At 41.8% G+C, this 23,685-nt stretch overlaps 1 protein-coding gene across 4 annotated transcripts in view; it reads left to right on the plus strand.

The window, feature by feature from the left end:
* Positions 1–279: 279 nt before the first annotated feature.
* The window catches only part of myo16 (myosin XVI), a 120,258-nt gene continuing 96,852 nt past the window's right edge, over positions 280–23,685 (plus strand). For 3 of the 4 annotated variants that reach the window (XM_028990867.1, XM_028990864.1, XM_028990863.1), the window contains exon 1: positions 11,687–11,943. In XM_028990867.1, the coding sequence (XP_028846700.1) occupies positions 11,916–11,943 (28 nt within the window). In that variant the 5' untranslated portion in view covers positions 11,687–11,915. Of the gene's footprint in view, positions 399–11,686; positions 11,944–23,685 lie in introns of those variants that run through there. The other variant, XM_028990865.1, reaches the window with a different exon arrangement.

The raw sequence follows: 23,685 nt of genomic DNA on the forward strand, positions 1-23,685 counted from the left end.
AGAAAAAGTCCAGTCCAGCATTTTTTATATATTTATAAATATTTTTATGTAGCTGGTGTCATCTCAGACATCTTCAGGGGACCCGGCTCACTTTGTAGCGTCTTCAGATGAGCCAATCAAGGGCAGCACTGAATAAGTCTATGCAGGTTACGGTTTGTGGACACCCTCAGGCAGAGATAGATAGTAACAGACATTGGAGGGGGTGGAGACCACATAGCAAAACCCTGTTGGAGTTGCCATGGTAACGGCAAGCAGTTGAATTAATGACATCATGGTGACGGGGAGGCGAGTGAGGGTTTTGTAGTGATTTGTAGCAGAGGCGAATGCTCCTGCACGCGTTACTCGCTCTCTTGTTTTACACTTGCCCTCCCTCCATTCCTTTGTGAACCGGATCGCTGGTAGGGACAAGCTTCCTTGCATAATTTCCTTGCATTTAATTTACTCGCTCTGCAATTTTTGTCTGTGCCTTTTTTGATGGTCTGTGCCTTTTTGCTGATTTTAATATCTGTTCAGATCTGGGGTTTTTTATCTTCGTTGCTGTACAAAGTACCTAGTTTATGTGAGAGAAGAGAGAGTGTGAGAAGAGTGTACAGTGTGTATGTATGTAAAACATCAGGGTTTGTACAGAAGAGAAGGAACAGAGGTAAATACTGATGATAAATACTGTAAAAGGTAGATGTGCAGCCAATTGCTGGCATATGTATGTGCGAACTGTGTGAGGATTTTGTGTGTATGTGTATGAGCTTATCAGTGTGTGCGGTTATGTCTCCTTGTGAACGTGCAGTGTAGAAAATGCCCCATTAATTTGTTTAAGCACTCCAAGATGGGTGGGACAAATGTGTATGCATAGAGCAGTCTCACAGACACATAAACAGCTTCACACGTCGTGTCAATTTGACAGGCACACCTTTGCAACGTCATATTGCAACACACACCATATGATTGGTTGGTTAGACTGGAAATGGGGAGGGGGCATACATATACCAAAGATATCTTCAATCCCCCATATGTATGGGGGATGGGAAGTAGCTTTCGGCATTTGATTGATGACAGCAGTGACTTAGTTGACCTCTATGGACCTGTCTTTCACTTGAGGGTAAAGGTCAGATTTAAACCAATCAAAACACCCAATCCAGTTTGTTTTCATACCTGTCTCCGGCTGCAGTCACAGATCCATCTGTAATATGTTCTGAACAAATCTGTAGTTCAGATGACATGAACTGATTTTGATCTTTACAGATGGGAAATCTATAGTCAATTGGACCAGTATTATTTTTCACTTGAGCTGAACTAAATATTCATGCTTCTTATTATGCATGGAGCAGTGAGGAGCCATGCTGGGAGCTCAACTTCTCAGATTACACTGAGAAATTCTGTTGCTGTGTTGGGTTCTGAGCTCCCGCTGCCTATTTGGAAGTGACCAGACTTGCTTTGACACACTGGATCCAGGAAGTGAACGGTCTGAAGTCAGCAGGACAGGATGAGGTTCTGAGGAACTGGTGGTTCATTCAAAGAATACAGTGGTAGCCTAGGGGGTAGGGAAACAGACCCTTAATCAGAAGGTTTCCGGGTTGCATCCCAAACCACCAAGGTCCCAATCAGGGCCACTTCCGCCAAGGGTGATGGGTTAAATGCAGAGGACACATTGCATTGTGTGCACCATGTGCTGTGTATCACAATGATAATTGCTTCACTTGCACTTTCACTTTTCAGTATTATTCTTAGTGTGGTGGTAAGGTGTGGTTTTTGCCTTGGCAAAAAATATAGTGAAATAGTGAAAGTAAACTGATTGTCATTGTGATTCACTGCAGCAGAGCACAAGTGCACAAGTCCTCTGCATTTAATCCAGCTCCTCAGCTTGCTCTGTGTGTCTGTGCACTGTACGTATATGTGTGTATTATTATGTTTTTGTGGTATTAGGGTCGTGTATGTGTAATTCAAAATATGTTCTATTTCTGAATTTGAATTAATTTATGTACATCTCTCTGTGTGTGCAAGTTTATGTGAATGCCTGTGTGTTTGTGAGTGAATTTGATTATATGCATGTGAGCGTGTATGCATGCGTGCAGTCCGGTAATCATAAAGCTTTGTGCTTGATCGTAGGTCTGGAGGACACACACTGGCTGGCATTAGCATGAATTTGGAATTTTCAAGATTTGGCTTTTCCCCTCTCTCCCTTTCACTCTCTCCCTCTTTGTCTATGGGTTTGAACAGCTGACTGTGTTCTGGTCTGTTGGAGGTTTAAAGCCATGCTGTGACTTCAGTCTGGAAGAGGCAGCTGTCAAACTGACTTAAATGTGGAGGCTGACCATAGAGACACGGTGTGTGTTTGTTTGTGTGTGAGAAGGAAGGCTGGACGTGCTGGGTAAACCAATAATAGCTGTTATTGATTATTTGTTATTGAATGTGTGTTATATGTAAGTGTGAATTGTTTTTTTTTCTTCTTAAAAATAGACAGAATGAAAAAAGAGAGAAAGAAAGAGGGTTAGCTGAAGGCTGTTGGTCTGCAGGAATGCAGTGTTTTTTAATGACTTGTTTCTCTTCTTGCAATTTCCCCTATGGCTGTAGTGCTTAATAGACTACATTAATCACTAAGCTTTTGGCTCAAATTTACCTTTTTGTGTCTGTGTGTGTATGTGCTTGTGAGAAGTCACAGATGGTCAGACTAAGTTACTAACAGAGTAGATGAAAGAAATTTGAACTAAATTTTGAACAAAAAAGCTGCAGAAGAATGATAGAAAGGAGGGAAGAAAGCAAGGAAGAAATTAAACTACAGACCATCTGATCAAAAGCCTGTTTATTCAGCCTGTATGATATTAAATGTGCTAATACTTAAAGGATCACAGTAACTGGACAGATGTCAAAATCCAGACAAAAATTCAGACAGCTATATAAGATATATATATTAGCACCGGCCACATACCAAGTTCGTTCAAGGTAGCAGTCATTAGACCCCTGATTAAAAAGCCTGATCTTGATCACAGTCAGCTTTCAAATTATAGACCGATATCCAACCTTCCGTTTATATAAAAAATCTTAGAAAAAGTCGTAGCCCAGCAGCTGAGTGCATACCTAGACTGTAACAATATCCATGAAGTATATCAATCGGGATTTAGACCTCATCATAGCACTGAGACAGCGCTGGTTAAAGTGGTTAATGACCTGCTGTTGGCCTCTGATCAGGGACGCATCTCGCTGTCCTGCTTGATCTGAGTGCAGCGTTTGACACTATCGAGAATGTTATTGGGATTAAGGGAACAGCCCTTGAATGGTTCAGATCATATTTGACCAACCGATATCAGTTTGTGGACATCAATGGTGTTTTGTCTTCACATAGTAAAGTAGAGTTTGGTGTTCCTAGGTCCGTTACTTATTTCTCTATACATGTTTCCTTTAGGTGACGTCATCCGCAAACACGGTATTAGCTTTCATTGCTACGCTGACGGCACACAGCTGTATCTGTCAACAATGCCAGATCAGAGGCAGCAGCTGAACAAAATAGAGAATTGTCTAAAGGACGTTAGACAGTGGATGCTCACCAACTTTCTCCTGTTAAACCCTGACAAGACAGAAGCGCTTGTACTTGGGCCTCAAGCAGCCAGGCATAAGCTGGCTGACTACACCATAACCCTGGATAGCCTTTCTATCTCCAAGTATTGAAGTAAAGGATCTAGGTGTCATCATTGATGCAGGTCTCTCATTCAATTCGCACGTAGATAGCATTCTTTCACCTTATAAATATTGCGAAAATAAGAAATATCATTTCAATGCGTGATGCAGAAAAGTTGGTCCATACATTTATTACATCAAGGTTAGATTACTGCAATGCATTACTGTCTGGATGCTCTAGTAGGTGCATGAGTAAACTCCAGCTAGTACTGAATGCTGCAGCCAGAGTTCTAAATAGAACTAGGAAATTTGACCACATCACCCCAGTCTTACAATCACTGCGCTGGTTACCCATCAAATTTAGGATTGACTACAAAATCCTACTTTTGACCAATAAAGCTCTAAATGGTCTCGCCCCGCAATACCCGAGTGAATTTTTGGTTCTTTACGAACTGCCACACCCCCTTCGATCAATGCGGGGTCACTACTGGTACCAAAATTGCAGAAGCTGGGAGCAGATCCTTCTCCTATAGAGCTACGCAGTTGTGGAACGGCTTGCCTGTCAGTGTCCGGGACTCAGACACAGTCTCAGTGTTTAAATACAATCTCAAAACCTATCTGTTTTCTCTGGCTTTTTGTTAAAATCCTAGACCCTCATTTCACTTCACTTTGACACAGTGTCAATTATAAAGTCCAGTTTATCACAGAGTCCCCCTGTTAGACACAGACACAGACAAAGTTAAATTCACCCTAGTTAGGCTGTCCTAGTTAGGGTACCGGGCCACTGTTGCACCAATATACCACTATAACCACATATTTCAGTATCGGTCGTACAGTGCAACCGTCTGCCGCTGCTTCAGTTTGTTTTTCTCCGAGACATGGAATCAAGCACCCAGACTACTGGCAGACCCCAGTGAAGAGACCAGCAAATAAATCCTGGTTCCTGACAACTGCTTAACAAGGACATACCATGAAACAAACCAGAGGGTCACCACAGCCACCACCACCGTTACAACTACAGCTTCAGGGATCTTCAGTAACATCATTGTGGACATGTAATCTAGACCATGACACTTACTACATTCTGGACTCCTACAACTGTAGGACATATTATTATATCATCCCCAACCCTGCACTGACACCATTTGCAGGCTCACTCTACCCTGGAAGGGGTCCCTCTCTATATCACTCCTTCCCAAGGTCTCTTCCTTTCTTTTTTTCTCTCTCTCCTAGTTTTTTGTGTGGAGTTTTTCCTTGTGTACAGAAGGGTCAAGTGTGTGTGTGTGTGTGTGTGTGTGGGGGGGGGTGTCAACTGTAGGGCCTGTCAAAGCCCATTGAGACATACTGTATGTGATTTTGGGCTATATAAGAGATAAATGTTGTTGTTGTTGATATATATTGGAAAAAGTGGTAAGCTGTGCATATTTTCTGAATGCACTGTATGTGTATATCTGGAAAGTATTGCGAAACAATCTAACTTGAGGTTTGCCACAAACCACAGGTTTGGCACACCTATCCTTGGCCAGTTTGGCCCATTCTCTTTGCAGCACCATTAAGTCCCTTTAGGTTTTATGGAAAGTGTCAGAGCACAACCATTGTAAGATCCCTTCAGAGATGTTTAATCAATGTTTTAATCATGGCCAGAGGACATTCACCCAAGGACATTCACAGTATTGCCCTGAAGCCACTCCTTACTGCTAAAAGGAACCCAAATTCCCTCAGTTCAAGAGGCTCTGGAGTAGGTTTCCCTCTATCCTGAATAGCCTCCCTGTTCCCACAGCTTAACAACATCCCCACCATCATGTTTCACTGTAGGGATGATATTGGCTGGGTGATGACACTGAAGAGTTCAGTCTTTGTGTCAGTTTATCATGGTCTGAGAATCCTTCAGGTACCTTTTGGTAAACTCCAGAGGGCTGCCAAGTGCCTTTTACTAAGGAGTAGCTTGATTTGGCCACTCTACCAGAAAGGCCTGATTGGTGGATTGCTGCAGATATAGTTGGCGTTCTAGAAGGTTCTCCATTTGGGTTCTTGGTCACCTTCCTGACTAAGGCCCTTCTCCCCTGATCACTCAGTTTGGGCAACTCTAGAAAGAGTCCTGGTGGTTCTGAAGTTACTTTGAACACACTTACAGATTATTACACAGATTATAGGCCACTGTCTTCATTTGCACCTTTAAAGCCAATGTAACCTTTATGTAACCTTCTCCAGATTAGATCGCCAGACAATCCTTTCTTGGAGATCTACAGAAAATCCCTTTGACTTCATGTTTGGTTCATGTTTGCTCGTGCTGTGTGTGTATATGTGTATATGTGTGTATATGTTGTGTGTGCAGAAGAATGGAACCTTTGCTTAATATATGTTCAGTCGGAGTCACAGAGTAAATATTATTGTAGAATTATATTGAGGATACATTTTCTGGTAAGTGCTTAGCCACATTAAGCAAGTTTAGTTGAAAGGGAACTGTGAATGAGAGGAAGTGTGTCAGTAGGATTTGTAGAATTGCATGTCATCAGCATAGCGGTGCAATTTGAAAAAATGCTAATGAAAAATTTGGCCAAGGGTAAATGATGAAAAGCAAAGGCCCTGGGACAGAACCTCTGGGGACACCATATTCAAAGGCTCAGCTGATGGACCTGAAGTTAACCGCTCTCTATTTGTGTTACCAGTGATACCCAGAAGAGATTCAAGTCAAATTCAAATTCAAATTTTATTTGCCACGTACACATTCATACAGAGTGTGGTATGCAGTGGAATGCTTTTTCAGGAGAGTAGGGATTTGTTATTAACCATGTCCAAATCAGCTGTAAGTTTAAGCAGTAGTGAAATACTGACATGTCCTCTTTCAGCAACAATGAGTAGGTCATGAATGTTTCTGACCAGAGCTGTCACAGTGGTATGCTTTGGTATCACCCAGTGCAGCATACAATGTGGAAGTGCACCCTAAGATGGCTGCAACGACAAGAGCTCCATTGAAAATTAGGCTGGGTGACTTGTTTTTCTTGTCATACACATTTCATTTTCTTACACATTTCATTTTATTCTGTGATTTCTTGGCGTGGAGAGAAAAGAGCAACACACTCGCTTGACATCAGTGCAAAAAGTGGTCATTAGTAATAAACAAGAGTAAAAAAGCAAAATGTCCAAAAGGCGCCAGGGCAGCAGAGTGTGGGGAAGGTACTTTGCTCAATGGGACCTCAGTGGCACCTTGGTGGTTTGAGATTTGCACCTGCAACCTTCCGATTATGGGTCCAATTTTGTAAATTGGGTTGAAGACCACAGATTGAAAATTGAAGGATAAGGAATGAACACCGACCATCTGCTTCTGTACCTGTTTAAAAAGACAAAAAAGAAACAGCAGAAACACGGCAACAAGCAGCATCTGTATAAATCACAGCAAATAGTGAATTTTACACATTATTTAAAAACACATAATACTAATAATACTGTTCAGCTGTTCCAGACAATGTGTCTGATTGTGTGAATGCACCCGTACCCACAAGGTTTCTCCATGTAAGTGGTTAATAGTGGACATCAAGCCAACATGTAGGATGCCCAGGCAATAGAAATCCAAAGACACCCACAGGGCACAGGAGTCCTAAGAGGGCCACTGCAGGAACAATTGCAGTCCCCACCTAGAAAAGGGTAGAGGAGGAGCCCAGAGGGGGAAGGTGGCACTCAGCAGCTACAATAGAGCACACCTACTGCTACGGACCAAACAGAGCCAGGAGGGCCAGGACCTGCCAAGGAGTTGGTGGTTCTTAGTGCCTGGGGCCAGCTGCCCAGGGGCAGACTGGCTCATTCCTGAGGAAGGGAGGGGGGTGGTCCTGAGATGGAGTCCAGCCAAATAGTCATATACAAGCATGCTCCCACAAACACAAGCATACGTTCCCACCCTCATGCACAGATATGCAGATATTCACCCAACATGGAGAAACAAGGCTAATCTAGGTGGGTAAATGAATTTAGAAATGGAGGAGTCTAGAGTCCTAAACATTTACATTTACATTTATGGCATTTAGCAGACGCCCTTATCCAGAGCGACTTACAACGTGCTTTCAAGTTACCATCGATGAAGTGATCAGTTCTGGTTCATTAGGACCCCCAACCATGAACACAATCTTTTTATTCACTCTTGTTGTATATTCTGTACATAAATTAGACAATAAGAAGGTTACAAGTTAATCTAAATATTTTCTAAAGAGGAAGGTCTTGAGCTGCCGTTTGAAAATACTCAGTGACTGAGCTGTTCTGACCTCAAGGGGGGAAGTTCATTCCACCACCGAGGGGCCAAGACAGAGAAGAGTCTAGATGAGTGTCTTCCTTTTACCTTCAGAGATGGAGGGACAGGCGAGCAGTACTGGAGGCTCTGAGTATACGAGGTGCAGTGTGAGGTGTTATAAGGGCTGTGAGGTAGGATGGTGCTACTCCATGTTTGGCTTAGTAGGCCAGCATCAGTATTTCGAATCTAATGCGTGCAGCTACTGGGAGCCAGTGGAGGGAACGTAGCAGAGGGGTGGTGTGGGAGAATTTGGGAAGGTTGAAGATTAGTCGTGCTGCTGCATTTTGTATTAGTTGTAGAGGTCGGATGGCACATAGAGGTAGACCAGCTAGAAGGGAGTTACAGTAATCCAGTCAATAAGGGCGGATTCGTCTGATATTGTAGAAGGAATCTACATGAGCGGGAAAGATTGCTCATGTGAGTCGAGAAGGAGAGTTGTCTGTCTATTGTTACTCCAAGGTTGCGGGCTTTTGTAGAAGGAGAGAGCTGTGAGTTGTCCAGGTAAATAGCAAGATCCTGATGTGGTGAAGAATCTGCTGGAATGAATATTAGTTCAGTTTTGGTGGGATTGAGTTTGAGGTGATGGGCTGCCATCCAAGATGAGATGTTGGTTAGACATGCAGAGATTTTGGAAGCAGCATGTAAATCAGAGGGAGGAAAAGAGAAGAAGAGTTGTGTGTCGTCGGCATAGCAGTGGTGAGGGGGAGAGTGGACATTGCTGCCTAGTGCCTCCCTTGAGACAGAAGCTGGAGGGTGTTTGGAGGATGTCCTGAAACATGCTATTGGGGGTCTGTATAATATTTCTAGACGGTTAATGAAAGCGTGTACAAAACCTAATTTATGTAAAGTAGCAAATAGAAATTTACAATTAAGCCTGTCAAATGCTTTTTCTGCATAGAGACAATATTGTCATTTCAATGTTTTTGTTCTATCTATGTGTATTTGTTGATTAGTGCCTCCCTTCTATGAAACTAGTTTGGCCGAGTAATGAAAGGGGTTCCCTTCTCTTTTCTTTTTGAGAGAGCTTTGCAGTAATTTTAAGGTCAATGTTAGTAAGAAATATCGGGTGAAAGCTGGTAGGAAATATAGGGTCCTTGTCTGGTTTAGCAAAAGACTAATGTTGGCAGAGTTCAGGTGGAAGTCTAACATTTTCCTTACTTTCCTGAAACATTCTAGAAAAAGTTGGTGCCAGAATTGTCCAGAATTCTTTATACAATAGAACATAGAAATCCATCTGGTCCATGGGCCTTTTATTGGGCATACTATTCATGGTTTTCTAGAGTTCACCAGGTGTTAATGGAGAGTCCAATGCCATCGGTTGATTGTCTGATAATTTCAGGAGGGATATGTTTTCAAGAAACTGATCAATTTTGTCTTTAGATGGGTTTATCTGTGGTGAATATAAGTCCCTGAAGTGTTTATTATTTCAGGGTCATATACTGTGTCCCCATTTAAGTTTTTAACAATACTTTTTATTACCATGTTTGTGCAAAAAATGTATTTCTATCTTATTCAGTATTTCCTGTTCCTGGGATATTATGTAATTTTCTTCTAAGGTTTTTATGCGATAACAATTAAATTATTTTACCTTTCATCACAGCTTTGCCTGCTTCCTAAAGAACTGATGCTGTTGTTCCAGGCAGGTCAATGCAGTCTTAATATGAGGTCCAAGTTATGTAATTTGCAAAAATTTAATTGTTATCCATTACAGTTACTGGAGGAAAATGTGCAATTAAATTGTTGATTATTGAAAGATTAGGTAGGCAGGTAGTGGTGGCAGGTAGTGGTGGCCTAGCAGGTCAGGAAACAAACCCGTAATCGGAAGGTTGCCGGTTTGAATCATGGGCTGCCAATGTGCCATTGAGCAAAACAACGTTCCCACACACTGATTGGAAATGTGAGACGAACCCCATCGTTGTATGCAGTGACAGAAAGAGAGATTGGAGAATCATCCAGGGAGATAAGAAGAGTTGGATATCTTCTGCATAGCAGTAATTGAATAATTCATGTTAAAATATGAGTTTTGGTGTAAGAGAGGGCCAAGCACTGAACACCAGTACAACAACATTTATTTATAGGGTAGTGGTGGTCTAGTAGGTAAGGAAGTGGACCCGAAGTGGAATTAGAGTATTGGTCCAAGTATGGATCCTTGGGGTACTCCATATTTTTCTAAACATTCAACTTTGATACTAACAAAGGTATATCGATCCATTAGATATGATGCAAACCATTTGAGTGCATTGAATGGCTCTGATTTCCACATGATTTTCCAAACTGTTTTGTATAATGTGGTCAACAATAACAAAAGCCTCACTGAGATCAAGTAGATTGTAATATTGAAATACAGTCATTGTCAAATAACATAGAAAGATTATTTGTAATAATGTGAAATTTCACTGATATCAAGATCAGGCTTTTTTATTATAGGATTTATAACTGTTTGCTTAAGTAATGTAGGGTGAAATAGCCAGTACTTACTGTATGCATGCATTGATTAGATCCAGTATTGGTTGCTATATGGTACCAACAATGATCTGATGAATGGATTCCACTTCTAGTTTGCATTGTTTCACAGTGGGTTTGAGGTGAGATTTCTGCATGGCTCCATGTTAATATAGATATTGCATTAAACAGGAGTATGCTGTTGTTCTTGCTGCTGTCAATTTGTCTTGATAGATATTCAGTTTTAGCTTACTTTATTGCTTTCCTGTATTTCTGAAAAGTGAAAGTGAAGTGCTTGTGAAGCACAACACACAGTGCACACAACAAAATGTGTCCTCTCAGTGATCAGTGGCCAGCCAAAAAAGGCACCTGGCGAGCAGTGTGTGGGGATGGTGCTTTGCTCATTAGCACCTCAGTGGCTTGGGATTCAAACTGGCAACATTCTTATTACAGGTCTGATTACTCACCCGCTAGGCCACCACACCACTGCCCCACATTATAGGCAATGTTTTCGTTTTGTATTTCCGCCATTTACTCAATCTCAATTTAGTGATTGTCACTTGTGATGCACAGCACACAGTGCACACAGTGAAATATTAAACTAAACTCACAGAAACTCTTACCGTTCATGTAAAAGAAATCAGTGCAAAATCAGATATGGTTCAGAAAGTGTTATGGATTGATGTGCCTGCTGTTAAGGTTTTAAACATTATATCATTAGATGAGTGAGGCATTTTAAGATCATGTGCTTCTGGTCTATCTATGGTCTATCTATAACAATAAAATATAGTGCACTACTATAATATTGAGTTTTGGGTGATTTGTAGGTATCCCTACGTCTCTACTACGTCCCTCAGTTCTCCTTACCCTTTCAGTCTATACTGCCAAATGTCTTCATGCAAACCCATATCATTGCTTCCTGACAGATTGAAAGAAGAAGTGAAAGATGGAGCAGGCAGGTAGAATTATTCTCCAGTTAGAAGTATGTTAGCAAATGCATTTATTACTTGCAGATAACAGCCCCCACAGAATGTGCAGTACACCTATAGACACTATACACTTAAACACACAGACAAACACACACACAGCAGCTGAAGTCACTGAAGCCAGAGTGCAGCACTGATACAACATACTTAAACAGTAGAATGGTGTGTGTGCCCTTTAAAGCAGGGATGGAGCGATGGAGAACAGGGGTGTGTTCTGTGAGGTTGGACTAGGCTTGCTGTCTGTCAGATGTGGTACAATAGCACGTGCAGCAGTCATGGTTGGGTAGCAGCTGGTGCGTTGCGCTCTGCTTATGCAGTGACTTGAGGGGAGAGGGAGAGGTAGAGAAAGGGTAGGTGGGAGGGGAGGAGAGGAATCAGCCAGTAGTGCCGCCGCCGCCGCTCCACTGTTACTACTGCTGCTCCACCGCAACCTGATCACTGGCATAAAAATGCAGGCTAGTTTAAACCAAATATCGTGCACAGAGCCCTGCTGAATTATGCATCACCCCTGTTACTACGGCAACAAGACAGAAAACGAGAACCTGTAGCTGCAGCATTCTAGCCTGCCTGGTGAGGAAGAGAGAGACGGAGAGAAAATGTCACACTATCACTTCATCAAATGCTGTGAGTAATCCGTGAACGTCTTCATTTTCATGCTCACCTACCCATGCAGATCTTCAGGCAGGGTGTGTATGAGCCTCAATTTGCTAATGGGTGTGTGCATGCTGACATACATGAGCCTTACTCAACCAGGTGATGTCATAGGTGCTGCAAACTCGAATATTCCTTTTTTTATCTATTGTTATTTTCTTGTGTATAGCATTAAGAATATGAATATACTGACTGGGTTGACTGTGTGTGTGAGTGTGTGTGTGAGTGGGTGGGGGTGGGGGGTTGTGCGGCAGGATGCGGCACCATTAAAAGTTGACTGGTGAATGCGGCAAGTAGGGAGAATGCATGAGCTCCTGTGGGAGTCTGGGTAATTTTTCAGTAAAGAATGTATGGCAGAGAATCTGACAGCCTTCACAAAATGTACGCCAGAACATAAAATGTGCGAAAGGGAGAGGCGGACGAGTGAAGGATGAGTGATGAGTGAAGGATGTGTAGAAATGGTGTGAATTAGAGACGGTAGGGAAATCAGGAAAAAATAAGGAAAGGATGAAAGGAAATGTATGAAAAAATGAAATTGAGAGGCAGGTCTGGCATAGAAAAATGTGGGAGGGGGTTAAAGATTTAGAAAAAAAGAAGATATCAGGAAGGTGGGTGTGTGCAAGCACATATCAGAAGCAGTAATTCTACAGATTTTTTCCTGATGCTGTCTATCCATTTTCTCTATCTTTGAATTTCCTCAATTCACAGTATTCTCTCTCTCTCTCGCTCTCACAGATGACATCATAGATGACCTCATCCTACTTTACTTACATTCCTCTTCCCTTTCTTTTGCAATCCTACACATGCACAATGCAAATACGTATTGAATAAGTTTCAAAGAGGTGTAGATGCGAAGTCGCTCTGGACAAGGGCTCTAATTCTGAAGGGCTCTGCTTCTAACCAGCACATTTGTTTTAGGTGTGACTGTGTGTATGTGTACATGACCGTGATAGTGATGGTGAACTGTGCTTATGTATTGTTAGAGATTTTGGCTGTGTTGTATGAGACATGTGGTACAGTATATGTGTGTGTCTTCTAACTGTATATGCGTGTTGATGAAAGGGAGGGAAGGAGTTTTCTCTCTGAGTTTGATGGCTACAGTGTGGAACAGATGTGGGTACAATATTCAGTGGGACATCCAGAACCTGTGTGTGTGTGTGTGTGTGTGTGTGTGTGTGTGTGTGTATGTGTATGTCTGCTGCATGCACATGTGTCCTTTTCATAAAATATGTTCAAATGTAAATTGATACATGGTGGAGTACGGAAGCTGAAAGAGGAGACAGCAGAAGGATTTTTTTTAGCCCTCTGTTAGATCCTCTCCTCTCAGTTACACCCAAACATAGACTGAGTACAGAACTCAGGAATGTTATCAGATGGGACCTGGAAAATTATGATGCAAATGTGATGCTAAATGACTGGGCCAATACAGCAGGTACTGTGGTGTATTCCTGGCATTCGATTGTACCTAACAAAACAGGTGACCCAGGCAGTAGGTCAAATACCCTCTGAAATTTGTCTAAAACATGATTGAGCATCTATGAGATTTTCCATAAAATCCCCACCTTAAATTAAATGGACTGCAAAAGTCTTGGTACTAGATACTGTAGGTGATTTATCAAATATAGTCAATGTATCACAATTTGTTCCAAGTGAGACATAGTAAACAATCAATATCGTGAACACTGATTATAAATCCTAGCAATATTGTTAAACAATGGGCTGTGGTTGGCCTAGAGGGTAAGGAAGCGGACCTGTAATTGGAAGGTTGCCATGAACAGTTCGAACAGGACATAACTGTACAACATCATGTAGGATGCTTGTAAGTGGTTATGTTGGATATCAAACAGGACACACAAGACAAGACAAACAAGACAGATGTGCAGGAATGTGCAAAATGAGTTGTGACGTGCAAAGATCAGGTGCATAAGGCTGGAAGTGTATTGTTGTTGAGTTTAACAGTTTTCTGGTGATGGCAGTGCATTGAGAGCTGTGACTGCTTGTGGGAAGAAGCTCTTGCAGTGTTTGGCAGTTACAGTTTTGATGCTGCGGAGCCATCTGCCAGATGTTAGGAGGGAGAACAGGGCATGTGAGAGGTGGTGAGTGTCCTTCGTTATGTTCTGAGCTCGATGGATGAGGTGTTTCTCGTAGAGTTGGGAGATGGGTGGAAGTGGAACTGTGATGATGCGCTCTGCTGTCTTCACTATCCGCTGCAGGGCCTTCTGCTCAGCGACAGTGCAGTTCCCATACCAGACAGTGATGTAGAAGCAGAGAACAATCTCAATGGTCCCTCGATGAGGATGATGTGAGGATGGGAAGTGGGAGGTTGGCCTTCTTCAGCTTCCTGAGGAAGTGCAGATGTTGCTTGGCTTTCGTGGTGGTAGAAGTGGTGTTGAGGCTCCAAGAAAAGTCGTCTGTCATGTGTACACCCAGAAACTTCATGCTGCTGACAATCTCAACAGCAGATCCATTGATGTGCAGTGGGGTGGGGACAGTCGGTTTCTTCCTGAAGTTGACAACCATGTCTTTGGTCTTTGTGACATAGAGTGAGGTTGTTGCTATGGCACCAAACCACCAGATGTTTTATCTCCTCTCTGTAGGCAGACTCATCGTTGTTGGTGATGAGCCCAACTACTGTTGTGTCATCTTCGAACTTGATGATGTGGTTCGAACTGTACTGTGCAGCACAGTCTGTCTGTGAGTGAACAGCAGTGGGCTGAGCAGCATCCCTGTGGGGAACCTGTGCTCAGTCAGAGGACCTTGGAGGTGTTATTTCCTATAGACACAGACTGAGGCCTGTCTGTTAGGAAGTCCAAGATCCAGCTGCAGAGTGGACAGTTTATTCCCAGAAGGTCCAACTTCATTACAAGCTTCTGAGGGATGACAGTATTGAATGCTGAGCTGAAGTGTGTCTTTTTTTGTCTAGGTGGTAGAGGGTTGTGTGAAGGGTGGAAAAGATTGCATCGTCTGAGGAGCAGTTTGGCCAGTAGGCGAACTGAAGTGGGTCCAGATTCTGTTGAAGTTTGGTCTTCCACAGAATCTGGAATGTGCCTCAGAAACAGCCTCTCAAAGCACTTCATAATGATGGGTGTGAGTGCTATGGGCTGGTAGTCATTGAGGCCATTTCCATTTGACTGTGCACACAAATGTCTTCACAAAACCGTATTCTTCTGCAAAATCCTGTAGGACTGACCATTGTCACTGTAGTTAACATGGGGAATTTCATGCCTTGCACAGATGGATGTGTTTAAGCAGTTCACCAGCCAATGGGGGTCTCAAGAACAGACCTGGACTCCTCTATGTGTGTGTGTGTGCTTAGGTATACAACGATGATCTATTTCATAATACATTTCTATAACTTCAGTTTACAAATAAATGTTCAAAATATAACATGCATATATGTATTGTGCTTATAGTGTTATATATATGTCTCCAACAAATATATTACTTAACTGTTAGACCCATAGTAAAACCTAAGTTTAGACAGTGAATGTAGTTGTCATCATAATTCAGTTCCTAGCTGCTGAGGCCAGTATGAGGCCAGAGTTGACAAAGGCCATAAACAATTAAGCATTGTCCACCGAGCTGTGACAGTCGGTCCTTCTTCTGGGCATTCTGAACCTCCCCGTAATTTATTGGCCTTGCTAGTCTTATCCCGGTTCTTTCCACAACTCCCAAGCCTTGGTTGGCCTTTGACATCTACTAAGTCTCCTGCAGGTATGCATGTGAGTGCATGATCTCATTGAAAGGGCATATAAAGTTCAGACTATAACTGTGTGAAGGGTCATACTTTGCGCAGGCTGCAAAGGCCCACAAATATACAACGTGGTTCAAAAATATACCATAGAATCAGCACTTACATTCTGTTCACTCCTTGTGGTGAGGGATGTTCACACTGAACATCAACACAGGACAAAAAGAAAAACATGAAAAGAGAAAGAAAGACGAGAAGGAACAAAATGGTGACTGGAGCCTCTGCAGTCACCATAAAACCACTCCAGATGATCCAAAATATGGCAGCCCGTCTCATTTTCAATCAGCCAAAATACACCCATGTCACACCTCTTCTTACCTCCCTCCACTGGCTCCCGGTAGCTGCTCGCATTGAGTTCAAATCCTTGATGCTTGCCTACAGGGCTGTAAATGGAACTGCGCCCTCCTACATCAACACACTACTACCTAGCTACACTCCTGCACGCTCTCTCAGATCGGCAAACGAAAGGAGACTAAAAATTCCTTCTTCACGGGGTCTCCGATTCCAATCATGTCTGTTCTCCGTTGTTGTCCCTGGCTGGTGGAACAACCTGCCCTCCTCCACACGACTAGCCGAGACTATCACCACTTTTAAGAAGCAGGTGAAAACCCTCTTATTCCAAAAATATTACAGACAAATCTAACACTTACACAAGCACATGCGGACACATTGAACAAACAAATACAAAATGTATAAATACATTATAATTTTTCTTAGTCTAGCACCCAACAATCTCCGAGCATGCTCTTCAATGACAAGTCTAAGAAAGTCTTGTGTTGGAAACACCTATTTACATTTGCTTGTAGGTTCATATCACTTTCAAGTTTCTTTGAATGTACACAGTGTTTGTGACACTTGTCACCTGTCTACCCGGTTTCCTCACTAATGGTCTACCTCTATCACTGTTGCCAACTTCTCAATAAGGAAAGTAGCCACTGGCTGCCCCAAAAGTCCCTACAAGTCACTAAATTACGGTATCACCTCATTTGCATAATGTGCAGTGTACATGTAATTGTAATGGATGTAATAATACATTTAGAAGTACAAATTATTTTTTTTTTATATTACAGTTCAAACTCTCCCCCTTTATCCAGGCTTGGGCCAACAAAATTCACCCCAAAAAGACACTCTGGCTGAGTTATTATTATTTGTTTTTTGCTTAAACTTAAAAGTCACAGTAAACAAGTGAACAGTGAACATTTTTAAACAAAACATTCTTAATACAAAAATATATGGGTGGGTTAACAGATTGCTGGGAGAAAAAGACAAAATATATAAAATCTACATTAACAATATAAACAGGCCAAAAATGAACAATAGAAAAAACTGTCAATGCCAATGAGAGGAAATTATGCTCCTCCACATATACACAGGCTGTGCTGGCTCACAAAAAAAGTTTGTCTTTGTCATTTTGGTTCAGCCCCTGAGGGAACTAAAAAGTACATTTGTGATCATTTATACATTTAAACATCGAGCAACAGCAATGCTTGGCACATTTGGAAGCCATGACGGTCAATGGAGATACTGATTTAGGGGAGGGGTGAGAAATTTTCTTGTCGGAAAAAGCATGTGGAACGAGAAGTAACTTTTCACCTTATGAAGACATAAGAGGATAAATTGCAGGTCTGACCATCTGAGCTGTCACTCTCTGAACAGCTAAGCAGAATGGCTAATGCACTCTTTACACCTATTGCCATTTCTACCCACTACAGAACCATAGACAGTCTAGGGCAACTTGTATTAAATAATCTCACAAAGTGAGGAACCTTTAAGGCTCTGCAAGGACATCCTATTTCTGAGTTTACTTTTTACCACCCTTATATGGCTGAATACTCGCTCTACTTCAGCATTAGAGTAGGACAAGGACAATACAGACACAGCAGCCATAGCAAGTTTGTGAAATTCAGCACCCTGCTGCTCACAGACTTGATCAGGTTGTTAAATTCTAAAGATGATATCAGAGGAGGCTGGATTTTATTGGGGCTTCATTTTAGCAGATTTTATTGAGAGGAATAAAGTTGTTCATACAGATGTTACAATCCCTCCTCCATGTTTCTCTCATGCTCCTCAATCAGCTCACTCACATCCTTATCTACTGTCTGATTCTCGAGGCCAAATAGTCTGGAGCCAGCATGGCTACATTTACATTTACAGCATTAATCAGACACGACAATCAGTAGTTTCAGGGACAGTAGATACTATGGTCTCCTAACGGCTACTAATGTTTACTAAGGGCTACTACCACTGGCTAGTAGATAAACTTATCAGAACTTGGTCTTGCAAGGAAAACATTATTAAGCTTTGATGGCCAACTGTACCTCACCCAGCATAGACTTCAAAAAAGTCAGATACAAGATCACAGAACAATGGAGTGTAAAACCTCAGTCATGTAGCAGTGTTCACTTGACTTCAAAATGAAAGTGAAGTGATTGTCATTATGATACACAGAAATGTGTGCTCTGCTTTTAACCCATCACCCTTGGTGAGTAGTGGGCAGGCACCCGGGGAGCAGTGTGTGGGGACAGTGCTTTGATCAGTGGCACCTCCGTGGCACCTTGGCGGATCAGGTTTGGAACCGGCAAACTTTTGATTACAGGCCACTTCCTTAACCACTGCCCGTTTCACCACTGAAATGCAGCCTAAGCTCCTTCCACTGATCCAAAATGTGTGAAAAAAACAGTTCAATGGTGGAAAACCAATGACACCATGAAAAATGGTGTCATTGGAAGCATGACAGCAAGCTGCAGAGTGGCACACACAGCTAATAATTTTGCCAGAAAACATCTTAATGATCCCCAAGACTTTTGGAAAAATACTCTGTGTACTGAGTAGACAAAAATATATTTTGTCTCATTACATCTGGCATACACTGTACATTAGATAAACAACATCATACCAAAAATAAAATATGGTAGTGTGATGATCTGGGGCTGTTTTGCTGCTTCAGGACCTGGAAGACTTGCTGTGATAAATGGAACTAAGATTTCTGCTGTCTACCACAAAATTCTGAAAGACAAAATGTCAGGCCATCTGGTCAAGCTGAAATGAACATTGGTTCTGCAGCAGGACCATGATCCAAAAACACCAACATGTCCACCTCTGATTGGTTGAAGAATAACAGACTGAAGACTTTGGAGCGACCTAGTCAAAGTCCTGAATTGAGTCCAATCGAGATGCAGTGACCTATAACAATTCTACAAAGATGAGTGGGCCAAAAGTCCTCTATAGGGCTGTAAAAGACTCAAGTTATTGCTGACGCTTGATAGCATTTTTTGCTTCTTCCTTAACCTGATAAGCCCAGGACCCCTTTTTTGAACAGACATACACAAAATAAAACAAAGAAAATCTCCTCAACTGCATGGCCTATTAGTATCAATGCTCAGAGAGTATGAAACATCATATATTTTTAGTCTTTTTCATGAAACCATTCTCCATTTTTTATTACACATGGGGGTGCAGATTATGCAGCCATTTGATTCAGGCTTGCTGTTAAGATGATTGGGGTGGTGTACCACTACCCCACTGAGCTGGTATCCTAGTGAGCTACATACCCACTGTCCTACATTGCTGAGGCTCACTGATATGGCTCACAGGGGAGGCGATATATGGCGTGGCTAATTCGGCAGTGTGGTTTGCTTCCTCAGCACTATGCATGGTTAAAGTGAGTTTCCTGACTGACCAAGAACTCAATGACAGCATCAGAGACTTAAGATGAAGATATTAAGGTTGATGCAGTGCCAAATGATTAATGAATTAATAAACATTTTTTATGGATTATGCATGAGAATGATATGGAAACCAGACATGCAGGCTTGTATCGGGTTAAAAAATGTAGGGTTCAGCATTTACTCAGAACATTATTTCAATGAGATGCACTGGCTGGATAAATGTTTAATTTCCTGCTAAGTAAATGTGTGTGTGGTGTGTGTGAATGAGCAATTTTTTTATTTGGTACTTCTTTTCCTTCATCATAAGCATGTTATTTCTGCATGCATTTCAGTGTCTTTTATGTCATATTTACATGTCAGAGGCTCGTTCCCATAGTGCACCTGCGGTAACATTGAATGGAGCTTGTGCTGGGGAGACTGTGGGCTGTGAGCAGTGCGTTGCTTAGGTGGCTGAGTGGAGGCAGTGGATGAGGGGGTGTGGGGGTGCGAGAGGCTGAAATCGATATCTAGTGAATATATCTATGGAAAACCACTATGCATCTGCTCATAAAAATGAGACTAAATGTGGTTTACAAAATAAAAACTACAATAAAATGTCTTTATTTTTACTTCTTTCCTATCATTTAAACAGGTTATTATTATGCAATATTTCACTTCCTCATTTTCTGTCCACATGGAGGGGCAGTGGTGGTTAAGGAAGCGGTCCTGTAATCACAAGATTGCTAGTTCGAATCCCGATCCGCCCAGGTGCCACTGAAGTGCCACTGAGCAAAGCACCATCCCCACACACTGCTCCCCGGGCACATTTCATTGTGTGCACCATGTGCTGTCCAGCAGTCACTTTCACTTTTTCACATCATATGATTTAGATTTCAGAATGGTTGTGGTGGGTCATAGATATAAGATGGTGGGTTAACAGATTGCTGGGAGAAAAAGACAAAGTGACGCACTTTAATTACAAAAAAGTTGAAAAGAAAACAGAACGTGTTGGCGAAAAACATCGGGAGAATTTGCATATGAAAGCATGCATAACTTATTGATCAACTTAAAATCAATGTAAGCAATGGATAAAAAAGAAAGTGAAGTGAATGTCATTATGATAAATGTATCATCTGCGTTTAACCCATCATCCATGGTGAGCAGTGGACAGCCATGAAAGGCAGCAGTGTGTGGGGACGTGCTTTGCTCAGCACCTGGGCGGATCGGGATTCGAACACACTTAAATTATTATTTATTTTGCAAAGTCATAGGGAGTAAGGATGAAAGAGCCATGGGTTGCCGACCACTTAGTAGACTACATGCCACCAGAAATAACTATAGTGTAGACCTCAGGTTATGAGTAGCATGGCTAAGATGTTCTCAACATTATAACAGATGGCTGGACACACTGCCAAACCTGAATCTGAACAAGGGTAAGTGGGAGATAAGCATCTGAGCAGCTGTTAAACCACCAGGTATCCATCATTTGTCTTAAAGCTGTCTTTACTCTACACTTTATTACAAGGAGGCTACTACTTGTATGGTTCTTTAATGCTATGTCTTTATATACCTTATATTGTGAGTATGGTGCTTAATTAAAAAGTGAATATGAGTAATTGACACAAAGTATAAAACCTTTTCAGGGAAGCTTTTACCACACCTTCTCGAGGTGTTTAATGAATAATTGGAGAGTGGAAGACAACCGCTAAGGTTAGTCAACCTTTTGTAAATCATGTCAGCCCATATCATGTGATACAAAAATTCATTTTTTTTATGTTACAACAGGGGTGGGCAAACTACAGCCTGCGGGATTAGTATGGAACTGCCAAAATAAAGTAATAGTTATGACTGCTCTGATTTGATCTCGTATTGTAATGCCTGGCATTCCACAAGGTGGTGCATTAGGTGCAGATAGAGCTTTGCTAGAGCCCATCTGAGGGTACTGGGCTTACATTTACATTTACAGCATTTATCAGACGCCCTTATCCAGAGCGACTTACAATCAGTAGTTACAGGGACAGTCTCCCTGGAGCAACTTAGGGTTAAGTGTCTTGCTCAGGGACACAATGGTAGTAAGCGGGATTTGAACCTGGGTCTTTTGGTTCATAGGCGAGTGTGTTACCCACTAGGCCAGGTGATGCGTTTCAACTAACAAGAAAGATGCAAAAATGATGAGGAGTTGAAACAGACTCTAGCCTCAGCCGATTATATTTTGGTTGCACCGGCAATGATAGCAATGTCTGGAGTGTGGGACAACTTTGACCACAATGTTAATAAGTGTATAAAAGACATATTCTTGACAAAGTAAAAGAGCTGTGTGCATGCACACATTTGAATGATGTGGAGAGTTTCATTCTGGCTGGAATAAGAGCTGGTAGCTGACATCACCAGTAGAGCATGCCCATTTTGTACTTACTGACTAACGCAGCTGCTCTTACTCTCTGGCACCACGTAATGGAGGCGGTGCCTAACCGCCCACCTACACTATACTGTGTTTAACCACGATGTAACACACATCTCCACAACATTCACCTATTTACATTCACCTATTTACATCCAAACTGCTTTTTTCCCTTTTCTTTCTTAGTTTAGCAAGGCTTTCTCCGAAGTGAAGGCCGATACGCAACGCAGTTCCCACTAAAAGTGGAAAAAAACTGTTGATTGGACATGATTCGATAAGACAAGCTCCTGTCTATGTGAGGTCTCACAGTGGACAGTTCATGTCAGAGGACAAATGAATGATCAGGTGAGAAGGCCCTTAGTCAGGGAGGTGGCTAAGAGCTCCCACGGTCATCTGTGAACAGAGGAGATCTTCTAAAACCATGTCTGCAGCAATCCAATCAGGCCTGTATGGTATAGTAGCCAGATGAAAGCCATTCCGTAGTAAAAGGCAACCCACCTGGAGTTTGCCAAAAGGCACCCAAAGGACTCTCAGATCATGAGAATCAAAAAGATTGAAACTCTTTGGTGTGAATACTAGGTGTCACATTTGAAAGAAATCAGGTACCGCTCATCACCAGGCCAATACCATCCCTACAGTGAAGCATGGTGGTGGTGGCATTATACTGTGAGGATGTTTCTCAGCTGCAGGAACTGGGAGACTAGTCAGGATAGAGGGAAAGATGACAGCAGCAATATACAGAGACATCTTGCATGAAAACCTGCTCCAGAGTGCACTTGACTGGGGCAACAGTTCATCTTGCAGCAGGACAACCACCCTAAGTGGACTTAACCCAGACTTAAATCTGATTAAACATCTTTGGAGAGATCTTAAAATAGCTGTGCTTCGACACTCCCTGACCTGCAGGGAGCTTGCAAAGAGGAATGGTCCAAACTGACCAAGGATAGGTATGCCAAGCTTGTGGCATCATATTCAAAATTAAGACTGTGGACAGCCTAAAATGTAACATAATAAAATTTATAATATACGGATGCACTCTAGCTGTATTTACTGTTCCCTTTGCTAATGTAATGAAAATTACTTTTTCCATCATCATCATCATCAACAACATTTATTTCTTATGAATCCCAATATCACATACAGAATGCATCAATGTGCTTTGACAGGCCCTATATTTGACATCCCCACATTTGACCCTTTCTGCAGAAAAGGAAAACTGTGACAGAGTGGTTAAGGTAGATGCCAGTGTACATGTAAAGTGCAGAAATACCTCAGTGGTATAGTATATGTGAGTTTTAAACAGATGTATCTTTAGCCTTAAATATTGACACTGTATCTGAGTTCTGAACATTTGCAGGAAGGCTGTTCCAAAGCATGGGAGCTCTGTAGCAGTAAACTTGTCCACCTGCTGATAATTTTTTAATTCTCGGTACCAGTAAGAGCCTGGAGTCTTGTGAGCATAATTCTTGTGTAGGGAAGTACTCTTGTTAACAAGTCACTCAGGTAATCAGAGATCAGTTGATATGTTGAACTTTGTATGTTAATAAAATAATTTTATAGTCTATGCAAAATTTAACCACTAGCAAATGTCTTGTAAACATTTTTCAGTATTTGGTATATCAATGTTCTCTCCGCGTCTGGTTGTGTTCCATCTGCATAACAGTGGTAGTTGATAGCATGTTTCCATATTATGTTTCCTAGTGGAAACATAAACATGGAGAACATTATTGGTCATTGTATAGATATTTCACCAAAGCTTTTCTGAACATTCACCAGTGATATTGAAAAAAAAAGTGTATGTGACCAGTTAGATATTAAGAAATTGTGTCCAGTCTGTTTAGTAGAATGTGGTGGTCAACAGTATCAAAAGCAGTGCTGAGATCAAGTAGAATGAGGAATTTACAAAAGTAAAACAG

Source organism: Denticeps clupeoides, chromosome 9 (genome assembly GCF_900700375.1).
Source record: "Denticeps clupeoides chromosome 9, fDenClu1.1, whole genome shotgun sequence".
In the NCBI taxonomy this organism is placed as follows: Eukaryota; Metazoa; Chordata; class Actinopteri; order Clupeiformes; family Denticipitidae; genus Denticeps; species Denticeps clupeoides.